Below are 15,206 nucleotides of genomic sequence, written 5' to 3' on the forward strand. Positions count from 1 at the left end.
TGGTAATAATCTAGGCTTCAAATCTCCAACTTTCTTGTTGCATGGTGTGTTTGGACTCATGACAACTATTTTTCTTTTTGAGAGACTTTATTGGTTTTGTAAAGGTGATACATGCTTCCTATTTAAAAAATCAAGGAATACAGAGAAGTACAAAGTTAAATCCAAAAATTTATTACCTAGAAATAACCATTATTTTTCAAAAAATTTTTATTTGAGGGGCACCTGAGTGGTTAAGTCTCTGACTCTTGATTTCAGCTCAGGTCTCAATCACAGGGTTGTGAGTTCAAGCTCCATGTTGGGCTCCATGCTGGGCCTGGAGCTTACTTTATTTTTTTTATTTTTATTTTTTTAAAAGATTTTATTTATTTTTTTGACAGAGACAGCCAGCCAGCGAGAGAGAGAGAACACACCAGGGGCAGTGGGAGAGGAAGAAGCAGGCTCCCAGCGGAGGAGCCTGATGTGGGGCTTGATCCTGGAATGCCGGGATCACGCCCTGAGCTGAAGGCAGATGCTTAACGACTGCGCCACCCAGGCACCCCTGGAGCTTACTTTAAAAAAAATTTTTTTTTCCACTTGAGTTTAGTTGACCACATGTTATATTAATTTCAGGTGTACAACATACTGATTCAATTTCTTTATATGTTATGCTATGCTTACACAGTGTAGCTACCATCTGTCACCATTCAATGGTATTACAGTATCATTGGCTATATTCCCTATGCTGTGCCTTTTATTCTTGGGACTTTACTCATTCCATAACTGGAAGCCTGTGTCTTTCACTCTCCTTCACCCATTTTGCCCAACGCCCCTACCCCTCCCTTTTGGCAACCACCAGCTTGTACTCTGTATTTATAGGTCTGATTCTACTTTTGGTTTATTCATTTGTTTTGTTTTTTAGATTTCACATGAGTGAAATCATATGATATTTGTCTACCTCAGTCTGACTTATTTCACTTAGCATAATACCCTCTAGGTCCATCCATGTTCTTGCAAGTGGCATAATACCATCCTTTTTATGGCTACATAATTTTCCAGCATGTGTATGTGTGTGTGTGTTCGTATACATACACCACATCTTTCTTATCCACCGTGTATCGATGGACACATGGGTTGTTTCCATATTTTGGCTATTGTAAATAATGCTGCAAAAACATAGAGGTACATATATCTTTTCAAATTAGTGTTTTGTTTCCTTTGGATAAGTACCCAGTAATGGAATTATTGGATCATATGGTATAAAAAGAACCATTATTAACATCATTTCACAAAATCTCTCTTTGCGTATTTACAAATGGGATAAATTTACCAAAAAAACCTCATATAATACGTACCACACATATATTTTTACTTAAATTTAACAGAAGAAATTAAAGCTGAAGCAAATTATTAAACTTTAGTTAAATGTTCTTTTGCAAGATAGATTAGTTCCTACAAGTCCCTTTAAAGTTTTGCAAAAAGATTATGGAAAGCACTAAGAGGCTGAGGTCTGCATAGTTAACTCTTAAAAAAGTAATGGAGATAAGAAAGGAGCTACTTTAACTGCTTAGAAGCAGCTTTTATTTAGATACCAGAACTGCTTGATAGTCAGAGGTTAAAGTATATTATTATTAAGTGTGTCTTTATCAGTTGCAAGGAATCTCAGAGGACCTTGTATTCAATGTCTTCTTCCATTCTCTACTATGTATGGCAAAAACATGGTTCAGAGTATAGCTTTGGGGTTAGACTGCCAGTTAGGAACCATGTGGCCTCAGGCTTCAGTCTCATCTGCAAAAAACTGGGTTAATAGTATCTTCCTCATGTGATTGTTGATAGGAATAAGATAATACATGGAAAACTCTTATAATAGTGCCTGATAGTGTTTAATAAATATAAGGTATTATTATTATACAAGAATAATGGTGAGCATCTGAACCAGTATATGCCATTGAAAACTGTCATTCATGAAATCATCTCTTTCTAATTCATCTCAGAATGATTTCCCTGTTAAATCTGCCTACTCCTAAAGTTAAAGGCTGGGGCCCTGGATGTTTCACCAGTGGGTACATGGGCTCCTGTCTGAGACTGCCGCCTGTATTTACAAGAATGGACAGAACACACAATTTTAGTGTTGTTTACAATCCTAAGCGTACATTATGTATTACCTATAACAGCAATAGTCACTACTATGCACGTCACTTACATGGACATACACAAAGAACTTTATTTCTATACTAAAAATCCTCTTTAAAAGTAAATAATATTAGTGTTTCTAAATAACCAGTATGAAATTCATATTGAGTCTTAAGTTTTAATATATTCTCAGTTCCATGTTTCTGACATTCTAAGTTTAGTTTAATACTTTCAGTTTACCTATTAATATGCAAATTAAAAATTTTAATAAAAAGCTTTATAAAAATAAAGGTAAGTTTCACCATCCTACATTATTTTATTATGATTGCTTCCTGAATTTGAATTTCAAGGAAGTTGATGACTTTTCTTAAAAATATTCTAAAGTCCACTCTACTCTTTCTAATCGCCCTTTTTGGGGGCTATTAATATATTTATTTTCTTTGATAATAAAATGCTATTCAGGTACTCCATGAAGATATACATTTATTATAAACCCATCTTTCAGCCATAGTTGACTTTTTTTTTTAAGTACCCTGTCCCAAAAAAGAATTTTGAGAGTAAAAATTCTAGCTGCTTCTCTGAGCTAAGACTATAGTTTTGGGTTTCTTTTCATGCTCAGGACTTTCGGGATATACACGACCACCAAGTAACAGAACATATGCCAATTTTCCATTTTGGCTTTGCCTTTCAACGTAGTGAGTAGGCATTTTTTGGTAAATCATTAAACCATAAATTCTAGTACAGACAGTTCACTTGATTTCTGGTTTGGGTGTGGAAGAGGGTGAGTTGATGTATGTATGTATTTATCTATTTTAAAGATTTTATTTATTTATTTGACAGAGACAGTGAGAGGGAACACAAGCAAGGGGAATGTGAGAGGGAGTAGCAGGCTTCCCACCGAGCAGGGATCTTGATGTAGGGCTCGATCCTAGGACCCTGGGATCATGACATGAGCCAAAGGCAGATGCTTAACGGCTGAGCCACCCAGGAGCCCCATGATTTGATGTTTTTAAATGATGGTTTAATTTCTCCAATAAAGGTAACATAGGGTAAAGAGTAAGTTATATTTCTGTGAGGGTGGATTTTAACACTGACTTGATTTATGTTGGGTTAATTAAATAATTTTTTGTGCCTTCAAGTTCTCCAGTAAAAACTAGGTCATGTGCATAAACTCAGCTTGACTCTGTAGAGGAATGGTTAAAAAATAGTCAAAGAATAAGAAATTACAAACATGTCTAACACTAATCTGAACACAAAATGTAGGAACCATATGCTATATTCATCTGTCTTCCTTCCACAGTGGCTCATGCTATACAAATATAGCAAAATCAATAAATGTTGAGTTGATGACCTTATTTCAATTTGTAGTATTCCTACCTCAAACCTTCTAACAGTATGGTACCTGTGAATAAATTTCTTTATAATGATCTTTAAGATAGTCTAAGTTCTTTAGTTGTACAGAAATGTCGTATCAAATATTGCTTTTAAGTAAACCACTGGCTGGAATTTGGAAATCTTTTTCTACTCAAAGCCTTTTTTTTTTTTTTTGTAAGGGTATTTTTTGTAACAGGATTTGACCTGTAACTATTATTGAGAATTTTCTTAGGAGTTCAAAGCATTTTACAGGGATCATCTCATTTATCCCTCAAAAGTAAGGCAGAGGCATTATCTCCACTATAAACTGAGAACACTAAAAGGCCAAGATAGGTGGGGTTTTTTGTTGTTGTTTTGCTAAGATCAAAAAGTAATTCTAGGGCAAAGCCAGATTCCGGTCTGACCTTGTTACATGATGCTTCTGCAGCACCATAATGCAACGTAGTAGATTTCCTAGGTCTCCCCTTGGCTATCCTAGGTGTTGAATAATTTCTAGAGTTGATTTCTCATTCATTCTTGCTCCCGGAAAATGGGTCTTCAGATGTAAATACAAAATAATACCCTCAAACAGGATTTGGGGTACAGGCTACACAGGGTTAGTCATCTTCCTCCCAAATCTTACTGCCTAGTCCAGTGCTATGTATAGAAAAATAATTGGGGCCATAAATGTAAGTCACATGTATAATTTTATTTTATTTTTAATTTTTATTTTTTAAAAATATTTTATTTATTTGACAGAGAGAGACAGTGACAGAGGGAACACAAGCAGGGGGAGCAGGAGCCGGAGAGGGAGGAGCAGGCTCCCTGCTGAGCAGGGAGCCCAACTTGGGGCTAGATCCCAAGACCTTGGGATCATGATCTGAGCTGAAGGCAGATGACTTAACGACTGAGCCACCAAGGTACCCCTTATTTTATTTTTAAAGATTTTATTTATTTAGGGATTGAGAGCACAGGCAAGTGGGGGGGGGGAAGGGGCAGAGGGAGAGAGAATCTCAATCAGACTCCCTGCTGAGCAGAGCCTGATGGAGGCTCAGTCTCATAACCCTGAGATAATGACCTGAGCCCAACTCAAGAGTCGACGCTGAACTGACTGAGCCACCCAGGGGCCTCTATAAATTACCTAGTAGTTACATTAAAATATATTTCATTTACCCAGTGTATCAAAAATCTTTATCACTTCCACAGGTAATATGAAAGTATTAAGATAATTAACACGCTTTTTCTTGTGTAAGTCTTCAAAATCTGTTGTATATTTCACATAGCACACCTCAGTTTGGACCAGCCACATTTCAAATGCCCAATACTTAATGTGACTAGCGGGATGTGTTGGACAGCATGTCTAGACTTCAGTAAGGTTTTCGTAGCTCTCCCTGCAGATTGGTGCCCTTGTGAATGGAATGGTGGTGTGGGGAAAGGACTCCCACGTGACCTTGGAGAATCCATTTGCACTTGTGTGGTAACTAGTAAGAAGCCCTAGCTTTTGCCATTTCCTGATAACATCACTGGGAGTTACGGATTCAGGATCTAGAGGACTGCAGCTTCCTCAGATGTCTAAAATACCAGCTCACTGTCCTACCCTGTGGGAGGACCCGGACTAAGGAAAGTGCCAAGTTCCAGGGCTGCGGTTTATACGGTCCTGGGAGGTGGCCTGTGGAAAGGAGGCATCACCCAAGGAAGAGAAAGGTTCCTTGAGAGGGAAGGCCACCCAAGTGGATGCTTCTTGAAGGCAGAGGCACCTAACTAGGTAGATTCGTGGAAGGCGGAAGCTCTTCTTGGGGCCTTCGCGGGCCGCAGTCGGCCTCACATGCCAGACGAGTGAATGCATGTGCTTCCACCTGGTGATCCCGGCGGCCCTGCGGATGGGGGAGGGGGTCTGCGCCCTGGCCCGCACCCCGCAGCGGCTCCACGGCCGCGGGTGTGAGGGGCGGGCCCAGGTTTCGGCCCGCGCCGCCCCATGTGACCCGGTCCGACATGGTGTCGCCTCCTCCTGGGGCGGCTGCGGCGGCGGCTCGGCTCTGCTTCGGGCCGGGCCCGCGGCCGCTCATGGGCAGCCAGGGCCACCCGGGGCCGCCCGGGAACGGCGGGCCGGGCGAGGGCGAGGGCGGGGAGGCAAGGAAACTGCAGGAAGGGAGGGTTGCGAGGGGGAAGCGAAGGAAGGGGAAGGGAAAAGCAGGAGCAGGGAAGGGCGGAAGAGGAAGCGGGGCGGAAGGGAAGCCGGGGCTGCAGAAAGCGAAGGAGACAGCGGGGCTGGGGGCCGAGGCTGGAGCCAGGGCAGGCCCGGGGGAGGAAGGAGAGGGAGGTGGAAGCGTGGAGGAAGGGGCGAGAGGGTTCGTGAGGGGAGATGAGGGGAGCGCAGGGGAGGGGAAGGAGGCCAGAGGAAGAGGTGATGGGAAGAAGGCGGAATGGAGGGTCAGGCCTGGGCGGCGGGAGGACGCGAGGCCGGGGAGAGCGCAGGGACGAGGGAGTCAGGCTTGGGGCTGCATCGCAGGGGCTGGGGCGGCGGGGGTGGCTATGGCGGCGGCGGCCGAGGAGGAGGAGGAGGAGGAGGAGGAGGAGGCGGCGGCCCGGGAGCCGGCCGGCCGCCCCGCTGCGGGGCCGGCGCTCTTGCGCCTGCCGGAGGAGCTGCTGCTGCTGATCTGCTCCTACCTGGACATGCGGGCCCTCGGCCGCCTGGCGCAGGTGTGCCGCTGGCTGCGGCGCTTCACCAGCTGCGACCTGCTCTGGCGCCGGATAGCCCGGGCCTCGCTCAACTCCGGCTTCACGCGGCTCGGCACCGACCTGTAAGCGCCCGCTCACCCGCCCGCTCCCCGCCCCCGGCCGGCCCGCGTCCCGGGAAAGGGCGGGGCGCCGCGGCCTGGTCGGCCCGGGGTTGTGTCGCACCCCCGAATGCCGAGGCCCGGCCTCGGCGGGGACCCTTCCCCGAGCGCCCCTCTCCTGTCGGAGGCCTCCCTCCGAGGAAGCCTCCCATGAGCATCCCTCAGTCGGTACCCTCCTTGGGCGGCTTCTCACAATTAGCCATCTTAAGCACTGCCTTCAGCTTGTAATTGTGTCTTCCCTCACAGACGGTGACTGGCCCGGTGCCTCAGCCCCCCCACCCAGGAGCCAGGCTGGTCTGAGGCTTCAGACGCCTCCTCCGGTCCAGGTGTAGGACCCATGTCCACTGTGTGGTCTATCAGAACGTTTTGGTGGACATTCATCCTCTCACCCGCTTCTGAAGGTTGTTAGGCTGCAGGGCTCAGATAAAATCGAATATGGAGAAAAGGGCTCAGCCTGAAAAGGCGGCTCCTGGTCCAAGCGTCAACCATAGTTTAACTTGATTCAGGCAGAATGACTCAAAAAAGGGTGCCTGGTTATGGCAGGGGACTGGATTAGGTCTAGGCGGTATACAAAGCGTGGTATTGCAGTTTGGCCTGTTTTGGGTAGGATCAAAGACGTGGGAATGGAAGACTTTCTTGAACCATTTGAGCTGTTCAATAGGAAGGGAAAAAAAAAAAAAAGAATTGGGTGAGTAAAAGCTTTTAGATTGCACCTAAAACTCCTCCAGTTTGGGTTTTAAAAAAGGTAATTCTAAAACAGTATAACAACATTAAAGAAAGTTTTTTAAAATGTAAAACGCTATATAATACCACCATCTTTAGACTATTCATTATTTAAAATTACTTTTCACTTGCATACTTCTTACCCCCTCTCAGTTGCTGTTTTACTGATCCTAACAGAATAGGTGCATAATAAATGTTTGTAAAGTTTACCGTAATGAGATTAAAAACATTCCTCTAATATTAAACTTTCATTTGTGTCCAGATTTTTGCTATTATAGATAACAATGAAACAAATAAAGCATTTTTGGGTAACAGCTTTTGAGATATATCACATACCACACATACGCCTTTTTAAATTACTTCCTTAGGATAAATGCTCAAGATTGGCATTATTGGATCAAAGGTTATGGTTTGTAAAATTGTACCAAGATACGGTGGCACCAGCAAAGAATGATTAAGCCAGTTTCATGTGAAAATGTAAAAATCTATTATTTTAGTTGGGCATATGATTGTATTCCAAAGTTTTATTGTTTTGTTTTATTTTATTTTATTTTATTTTATTTTATTTTATTTTATTTTATTAATTGTTGACCCCAATAAATATTTTTTCCAGGTGTTTGTTTCACCTGTGAGATCATCTGTACCTAGTCTTTGCCCATTTATTATTGGGGTCTTGATGTTTTTCTCATAAATCTGGAATCCTGTGGGTCATAGATACTAGGGTCTCATCTATCATCTTTGATGCAAGTATTTTCCCCGGTCCTTTTTACTTTACTGTTTTTAGCCTATAGAAGTTTTACACTTAAATATATCAGAATTTCAGTCTTTCGTGTTTTTTTTTCTTTTTTACCCCAAAGCTGAGACATTTATAATTTCTCCAAGACCTGATGAATCTTCTTTTTGATATTCTGCTGGTTTTCTTATAATTTGATTTTTAAAAATAGTTAACACTTTCATCAATATCAGTTTTATTCTGATGCAAGGGTGAATTTAATTTTTTTTCCCCTAAACGGCTACCTAGTTATCACTGTACCTTTTGTTAAATAATTCTTCTCTTTCCCTTTGTTTAAGAAAGCTTATGTTGCCAGTTATTAAGTTTGTGTGTGTGTATACACACACACACACACACGTATGTATGTACATATGAACTCCATTTTGTTCCACAGATACATTTTTCCATTTTCCTCATGTTTTAAATGTTGTTGCTCTTTGGTAGAGTCTAGTATTGGTTAGGGTTAGATATATCCTTTTTGTGTGTGTCAGGTCTCCACTCCCATTCAACTCCCCAGCAAAAAAAAAAATTCTGTGCCTTTTCAAAAGTTTCTGTGATTTTCACTGTAAAGTTCCCATATATCTGCTGTCAAATTTATTCCTAAGTATTCCTGTATGTGTTACACATTTTGTTTTTATTGCGACTGTAGTCTCTTTTTCAGTATGTTTTTCAGCTGGGTGTTACTAATGATGTACAAGATTACTATAATCTTTTGTAAATTTTGAACCTGATTATTTTGCTTAACTTTTATTCTAGTATGATTTTGTCTATTTATCTAGTCAGGTTTGTTACCTAGTATGAGGATAATGATTCTTTGGAATCTTTTGGCATGCAGTCTTATTACCTTCATTTCTTATAAAAAAATTGTTTCAAAGGACCTGTCAGTTGACCTTTAAGGGGAAGTTGGCTAAAGTGACTGAAACCCAAGCCAGCTAAGGCAAAGCTTGGTTTCTTTCCTTATAGAGATTGAATGAAAGAATGAAAGAATTGATGTTTTATTTTTCTTTCCTTTTCAAATACGCTAAAAGAGAGATAATAGAAATGAGTGTTCGTTCTGTGAGCAAAAACAACAAAATGAAAATGAGTTTATAGTATAAAGTGTTTTGAGACTGTCAAGTGATATGACTTTATTATTTATTAGCCATGTGTGTTTTGATTTCTTGCCTGTGTCCTAGGATGAGGTATCTCCGACCTTCTAGGGAAGTTGTTTTACCACAGCACTTGATAAAGAGCAGGGTCACTGCTCATGTTTTCTGAGTTGAGGGGAGAAGTTATGCATGTTACAGCAGGTGGAGAGAATGTTTACCAGTGTGGTCTGTTTCTGGACAGCTGCAGAGACGTGATAAGCCACCATGTGAGGTGCTTGTCATCCCTGGAGGGAGACAGCATACACCCCAGTCCTCTTAGAGCGTCAAAGAGCTTGGGCCCAAAGTATAATGAGACTATGGCTACTTGGATAGTGGCAGTGCTGTAGTTTATGGTTTTGGCTAATTAACTGCAGACTGGACAGTGGGATGTTTTTATGAGCACAACACACAGCTTCATTTTATCAGAAGTTACACAGCCTCACTGGACCTGAGTTTTATCATATATAAAGAATGGGAATGACCTACCCAGTAAAATGAGACTTAAATGTATGAATGTGTAAGCACCAGCACAGTGTTCAGCACATAGTAGGCACTCAATAAATTGTTGTAAAATGGAACTTTTTAATAGCTTGGCTTGTCTAGTCAGTCTGTATTTAGCAAAAGAGATGGTTTGAATTGGAGGTGCTGCCAAAAGACAGGAGGAGGTGGGGGAAAACACACACACACACACACAGCTTAGTTTCTCTCACCTGTCTCGAATGTTTTTGGAAGCATGACAGCAGAACCTGTGGGCCTAGGGTCTGCACTCCCTGCTGTAAGAACCTCTGGATTCTCAGAAACACAAACTGCTAAAGTTTACTGACCTTCCGGCCCAGGGCAAGTCCCATTTAGTTTGGCTGTTCCTAACTGATCATAGCTTTGTTGAGTAAGATGAACTGCTTTGGTTCCTTGTGATTTGTTAATGGTCTTATACTTGTGCTTGAAGGCATTTTGGCCACTTTAAAACCACAAACAAATAATTTGCTTCCCTTTAGGCCTCTTGCCCAAACAGTGAACATGGGTAGGTATCCTGAGCTTTAAAAAAAAAAAAAAAAGTGAACACAAAGACAGTTTGAGTCAGTCATCTGGTTTAAAATCAGTTTTCTTTGAAGGTTTTATGAAGCCAGGGGGAATAGAAATATCTTTAATATAAAAATCAAGGAAATGTTTCATATAGCGATCTTTTAAGTTTTCCCTGAAGAGTAGGGGGGAAACTAACCTAGTTTAGTCTTCAAGAACAAAACAGTGAAATTTAACCCTGTCAGTTTATAATGAAGGCTAAATGCAAGAGGTGGACAGACAATATGACAGGTGGAAGAGCAGAGGTGCTATCTGTAAATTCCAATACTGAAAATGAACAAGAGCAAAGAACAGAGAGAATGCAGTATACCTATGTATATAATCTAAGGGTTTTAAAAAAATACCTTTACCAGTCTCATGTTAATTCCTCCCAAATTAAGTCCTATGTGTTTTCAAACTTGAATTTTATTTTAACTATCCTTTGAGCAATACCTGGGTGCTCTCTTGCATTTACTTGTGATAGATTTGCCTAGAATTAACAATAGGTGTTTAGGAAGTAAGGCTCTGAGGTGTTTGCCCTGGCATGTACATTCATTCCTTAGCTAGGGTCTTGCAGGCTTGGAGCTCTTTGAGGCTGGGGAACAGGGTATCTATTACAGTGATGATTAACGTCCAGAGTGGTGAGATGGACACAGATAAGCAGAGTGTGTTTGTTTGTTTTAAAATGATTGCACCTAAGAGCATTTTTTTGGCCCAGAAAGCATAAAGTTTCCTTTCCTAACTCTGACCTGGAGAAGGCATTGCTGCCTGGTTACATTTAAGGTCTGAACAGTGATTTTTCAGAAAACAATTAGCAACTTAAAGTAGCTTAGGCTTTTCTCCTTTGCCTTTCTGCCTTACCTAGGAAGGGGAGTCACTTTTTCTCTAGTTAACCGAAAAGTTTCATAGATGGATGTATTTCTCTTTAGCTGTTCTGAAAAGGCCTTATTTTTAATCATTTTGTGAGTTAATAAAAGTTGAGTTCAGTTTACATGCTTAAAATAAATAAAACAATACACCTGTGGAAGCAGGAAATGGTCTAGTGCAGTTAGTACCTCCAAATGGAAACTGGAAGAATGGAAGAGGCCTTTTCTTCCAAGACCGTGAGAATATAGAGCTGCTTATATCCTTTCCAGTCTTGTAAAACTTGAGTAGTAGGGGATGAATTTCCTAACGTTCAAGGAAGAAACATGGAGGAAACCCAAAGTCTTCCACAGTCTGTAAGATGAGCAACTCCTGTTGGGATGGGATCTCTGAAAATATTTCAGTGCTCCACACTTATTTTCTGTGCCTAGCACCTTCACCTTAGGTAAAGATTGTGAGCTACCGAAATCAAACTGACAGTGAAGTTACTGAGGAACCATACAGATTTAAAAATATATATGTTTTTTGAGTGTTTGACATAGAAAAGGATTATCTTTGTATGACAACGTAACCTTAACCCTGGGTTGACCCTGGCATTGGATTTGTTTCTGGTTCTGACTCATAACCATGGGACAGGGAGTATTTAGGTAGACTCTTCTTAAGGCCAGTAAATTTTGAAAATTTAAGATGAGATCAGCTGTTTGAAAAAGTGAGGACAGAGTCAAGTTTTGAATTTTCAATGAAAATTGGCATACCCCTCACTCTGATCTACAGAAACAGATTTTCGCTAAGCTCCAGAATTTATCTCAGGTGAGTCAACCATCAGACTAGGTTGAGAATTCAAAGATTTGCTTTCTTATTTTTTTTAAAGATTTTATTTATTTATTTGACAGAGAGAGAGGGAGCACAAGCAGGGGGAGCAGCAGGCAGAGGGAGAGGGAGAAGCAGGCTTCCCGGCTGAGCAGGGAGCCTGACATGGGGCTCGATCGCAGGCCCCTGGGATCATGACCTGAGCCAAAGGCAGATGCTTAACTGACTGAGCCACCCAGGTGCCCCAGATTTGGTTTATTCTTGAGGAAAGTCCTTTCTATTCAGCAGTCTTGCTCAGATTTGAACAGAATTCAGATGGAAATCCAGTTGTAGTCAATGGAAACGAGACGGTTGTGCTAATTAAGAATATGTTTGTGAATCCCAAATCATGTGAACACTTGAACTGGATCTAAAGCTGAGGACGAGACTATCTGGAAAAAGAATTTATCTCTTGTTAGAGGTTTAGCTGCCTTGTCTCAACTCCGAGTCAGTTCTCCATTAGACCCAAACCATCCTCATTGCCCTCCCTGGAAGTCTGGGCCACCCAATGGGCCCTAGGCTGCCCCTCTTTAGCCCACAATTAATTGCCAGTACATTCTTTCTTCTTCTCCTTCTTTTTGGTATTTGACATGAGCTCAAGTTGCTGAGAAAGGTGACAACTGTGAAATGAAGACAGGGCTTAGAGACACCTTAAAAAATACATGCAAAGGCCACTAAATGACAAGAGCAGACCGCCAGGCTCTTTCAAAACATCACCACGTCTGTTGACTTTCCATTCCTTGTCTGCAGCACAAAATTGGAGGTCAAAGAATCATAGGAGTTAGAGATGGAAAAGACATTTGGGGTCAGCCAGTTCATCCCTCCACCTTCTTCTGCCCCTGATTCTGAATCATTCCTTAACATTATATTTTCTTCCTCAGCTCTTGTACAGTTTTCACGGTCTTCACTCAACCCCGGCTGTCACCTTTGGGGAATGATGCTGGAGGCTCCATCCAGTTTCTCCTCAGCAAAGAGAGATATTGCCTCTTGCCCCAGTTGACATTCATGAACTTCTTTGTTGGTGGTCTCAGCTGAGAGGCTGAAGACTAACGAAGTCTCTCCTCTGCCTGGCAAGGGGGCTTTTCTCACAGAACTGAAGCGCATTTAGTGTCTGATGATGTTGGGGAAGGGTAAAGGGCTGGGATATGGTGTAGTCATTGTGGAATTTTTCCTAGACATTTGTTTTTTGGGGCTCTTGACCTAAAAGGAGTGTGTGTGTGTGTGTGTGTGTGTGTGTGTGTGTACAAGGGGCGTGGTTCTGGGGAGGTGGACAGAGACAAGGAGATTACACTGAATAGGAGTTCGGTAAAAATCCAAACTTGGAAATTGGTGGGTTAAGCAAACAAATAAAAGATACTAGTCCTGTGAAGTAGTAGAGGACTGTTTCAAGAAACACGTGTCAGGGAAGACAGAGTGGGGGCTTACTGTACACAACTTTCAGCTTACAGTCAAGTTGAGGAGATCAGATGGGGAGGCAAGTATTTTGGACTAGGGGACGCTGTTGTTTTGGGGGTCTCCTTGCTTTAAGAAAGTAGGGAAAGACAAGTCTTATGTTCACTGGCTGCGTGGTTTGGCAGGGGGAATGGTCATTTTTAGAGGCAGCTTTTGGAAGGTTACCCTAGCTCCCCATCTTGTTCCAGCAGCTGTTGGGAGCAGTCCGAAGGGGGTATTATGTTTCTTCTGGTAACTCTGCCAAGAATGAGAGGAAATCCACAATCTGAGGGCTTTTTGGGGGGAATGGGGATGGGGTGGCAGGTGATGGGACAGGGAAATTAAATTGTTTTATAGTAAATATGTTGAGATACTTTTCCTGGAAAGCTGTTTCACCAGAAGGAATGATATTTCCCCTGCTCACGAGCTTGTAATGGGTTCTTTCTCTGCAGAGAAAGGGAAACAGTGTTCTTCCAGTACATCTTTTTCTTTCTTTCCTGTAGCTCCAGCTTTGACCTCCCATGTTTCTTTGAAATTTTTTTTATTTTTATAATTTTTTTTTTTTTTAAAGAGAAGTCCATAGTGAAAATGTGAGTCAAGATTCAGATACAGGTGCTGTGTGAGCCTAAGAGGGGCCTCTCTTTAGAAGTGAGTTACTAAAGAAGAAGCTCTCATTTATCCAGTATCTTGGCTGCAATTTGACTTTATCATAATGGCTTCAAAACTGGAGATGTAAAAACTTTCTGGGTGGCGTCTGGTTCATGTTCTTTCCATCCCTTCATCCAGGCTGGAAGGGCACCAGGGATTTTGAAGCCTGGCTACTTGGGCTGAGAACCTGTTTTAGTGATTAATATGGAACACAGTTGCAAGATTAAAAACAATAAAAAACAACCCTGAGAAGCAGAGCAGTGTAATTATTCCTTACATTTCAGATGGGGAGTCCAGGGAAAAGTCATTTTCAAGGTATGAGAACAAAGTCCACTTGTGAAGCTGCTAGTGCCTAATTCATGACTCACTGAGAGGATGGCCTGTTCACGAAAAATAGTGGCATCTTTCTTGCTGTTGTTTATGCTCAGAAACTGCTAGATCAGTCTTTCTGAAAGCTGTATTTTGGGATTTGTGAAAAACTGATTCTGTGATCAAATGAGTATGGGAAATGCTGTGCTCCGCATTGCTTCTCTTGGAGGTTCACAATGCCCGTTGGTAAATTAAAGACACTGAGAAGTCCTGCGATTGAGAGACCTGTTTAATTTTGTTTCAGCCAGCATTGTCTGTAGCTTTTGACCATAAATCCCCCGCCCCCCCCCCCCCCCCCGCTTAATATCTCTTAACATCTTGGAGAACATACATGGTCAAGTGCCCTGTAAATATAGAACTTGACCAGTAGTAGGAGGAAATGAATGTGAGTGTGAACACAGTCCTAAATCCTATACTCAGGGTTCTGAATTGGGGTTATCCCTAGCACTTTCATAACCTCTTTGGACAGCTTTGACATGTGGTATCACATTAAGGTAATTTATCTGCTCAAGTTCCTTCCCTTGAACTTCTCTAGTGTAAGAATTTGGAAGCTTTTGTTGAATTCCTAAAGGTGTGGTATAGTACACATTTTTAGGAAGGAACTTTGGAGCTAGACGGTAATGTGTCCAGGCTCCTGAAAAGCTACAAGTATTGTTGAAAGTGTGACTTGCCAAAGGGAGAACTGTACTTTTGAGGATTTACTTAAGCAGTTCCTAAGCAGTATATATCAAAATACCTGTTATGCTAGGACCACGGGTCCCCCCTTTTGTGTCTGACATACTTTTGTATGCTGTTAGAATTTTTGGTAGTACATTAAAGGATTAAAATGTAAATTTTTTTTTTAAAAATCAAGTTTTAGAAAGTTGAAACACCTGTATATTTATTTATTCACCATCTGGTATGTTACTGTTTGGGTAGAACCGTTTATTGCCCTGACTTTTTCTCTTACATCCTTTCAGTTACCTTCCTCCGAACACACAATCTTCATCTTACTTTGCAGCAAATTGGGCCATGGGCCACATTGTGGCTCAGTGGTTTGTCTAAAATCTTCATGAAAGTGTGGCT

The 15,206-nt window shown here is 41.7% G+C and overlaps 1 protein-coding gene across 1 annotated transcript in view; it reads left to right on the forward strand.

Annotated features, from left to right (window-relative positions):
- The first annotated feature begins 5,486 nt into the window (after nt 1-5,486).
- Nucleotides 5,487-15,206, forward strand: part of FBXW4 (F-box and WD repeat domain containing 4) — a 79,650-nt gene continuing 69,930 nt past the window's right edge. The window contains exon 1 of the mRNA XM_026493931.4: nt 5,487-6,263. Within this exon, the coding sequence (XP_026349716.2) occupies nt 5,527-6,263 (737 nt within the window). The 5' untranslated portion in view covers nt 5,487-5,526. The remainder of the gene's footprint in view (nt 6,264-15,206) is intronic.

This window comes from Ursus arctos, unplaced genomic scaffold, assembly GCF_023065955.2.
Source record: "Ursus arctos isolate Adak ecotype North America unplaced genomic scaffold, UrsArc2.0 scaffold_7, whole genome shotgun sequence".
Lineage (NCBI taxonomy): Eukaryota > Metazoa > Chordata > Mammalia > Carnivora > Ursidae > Ursus > Ursus arctos.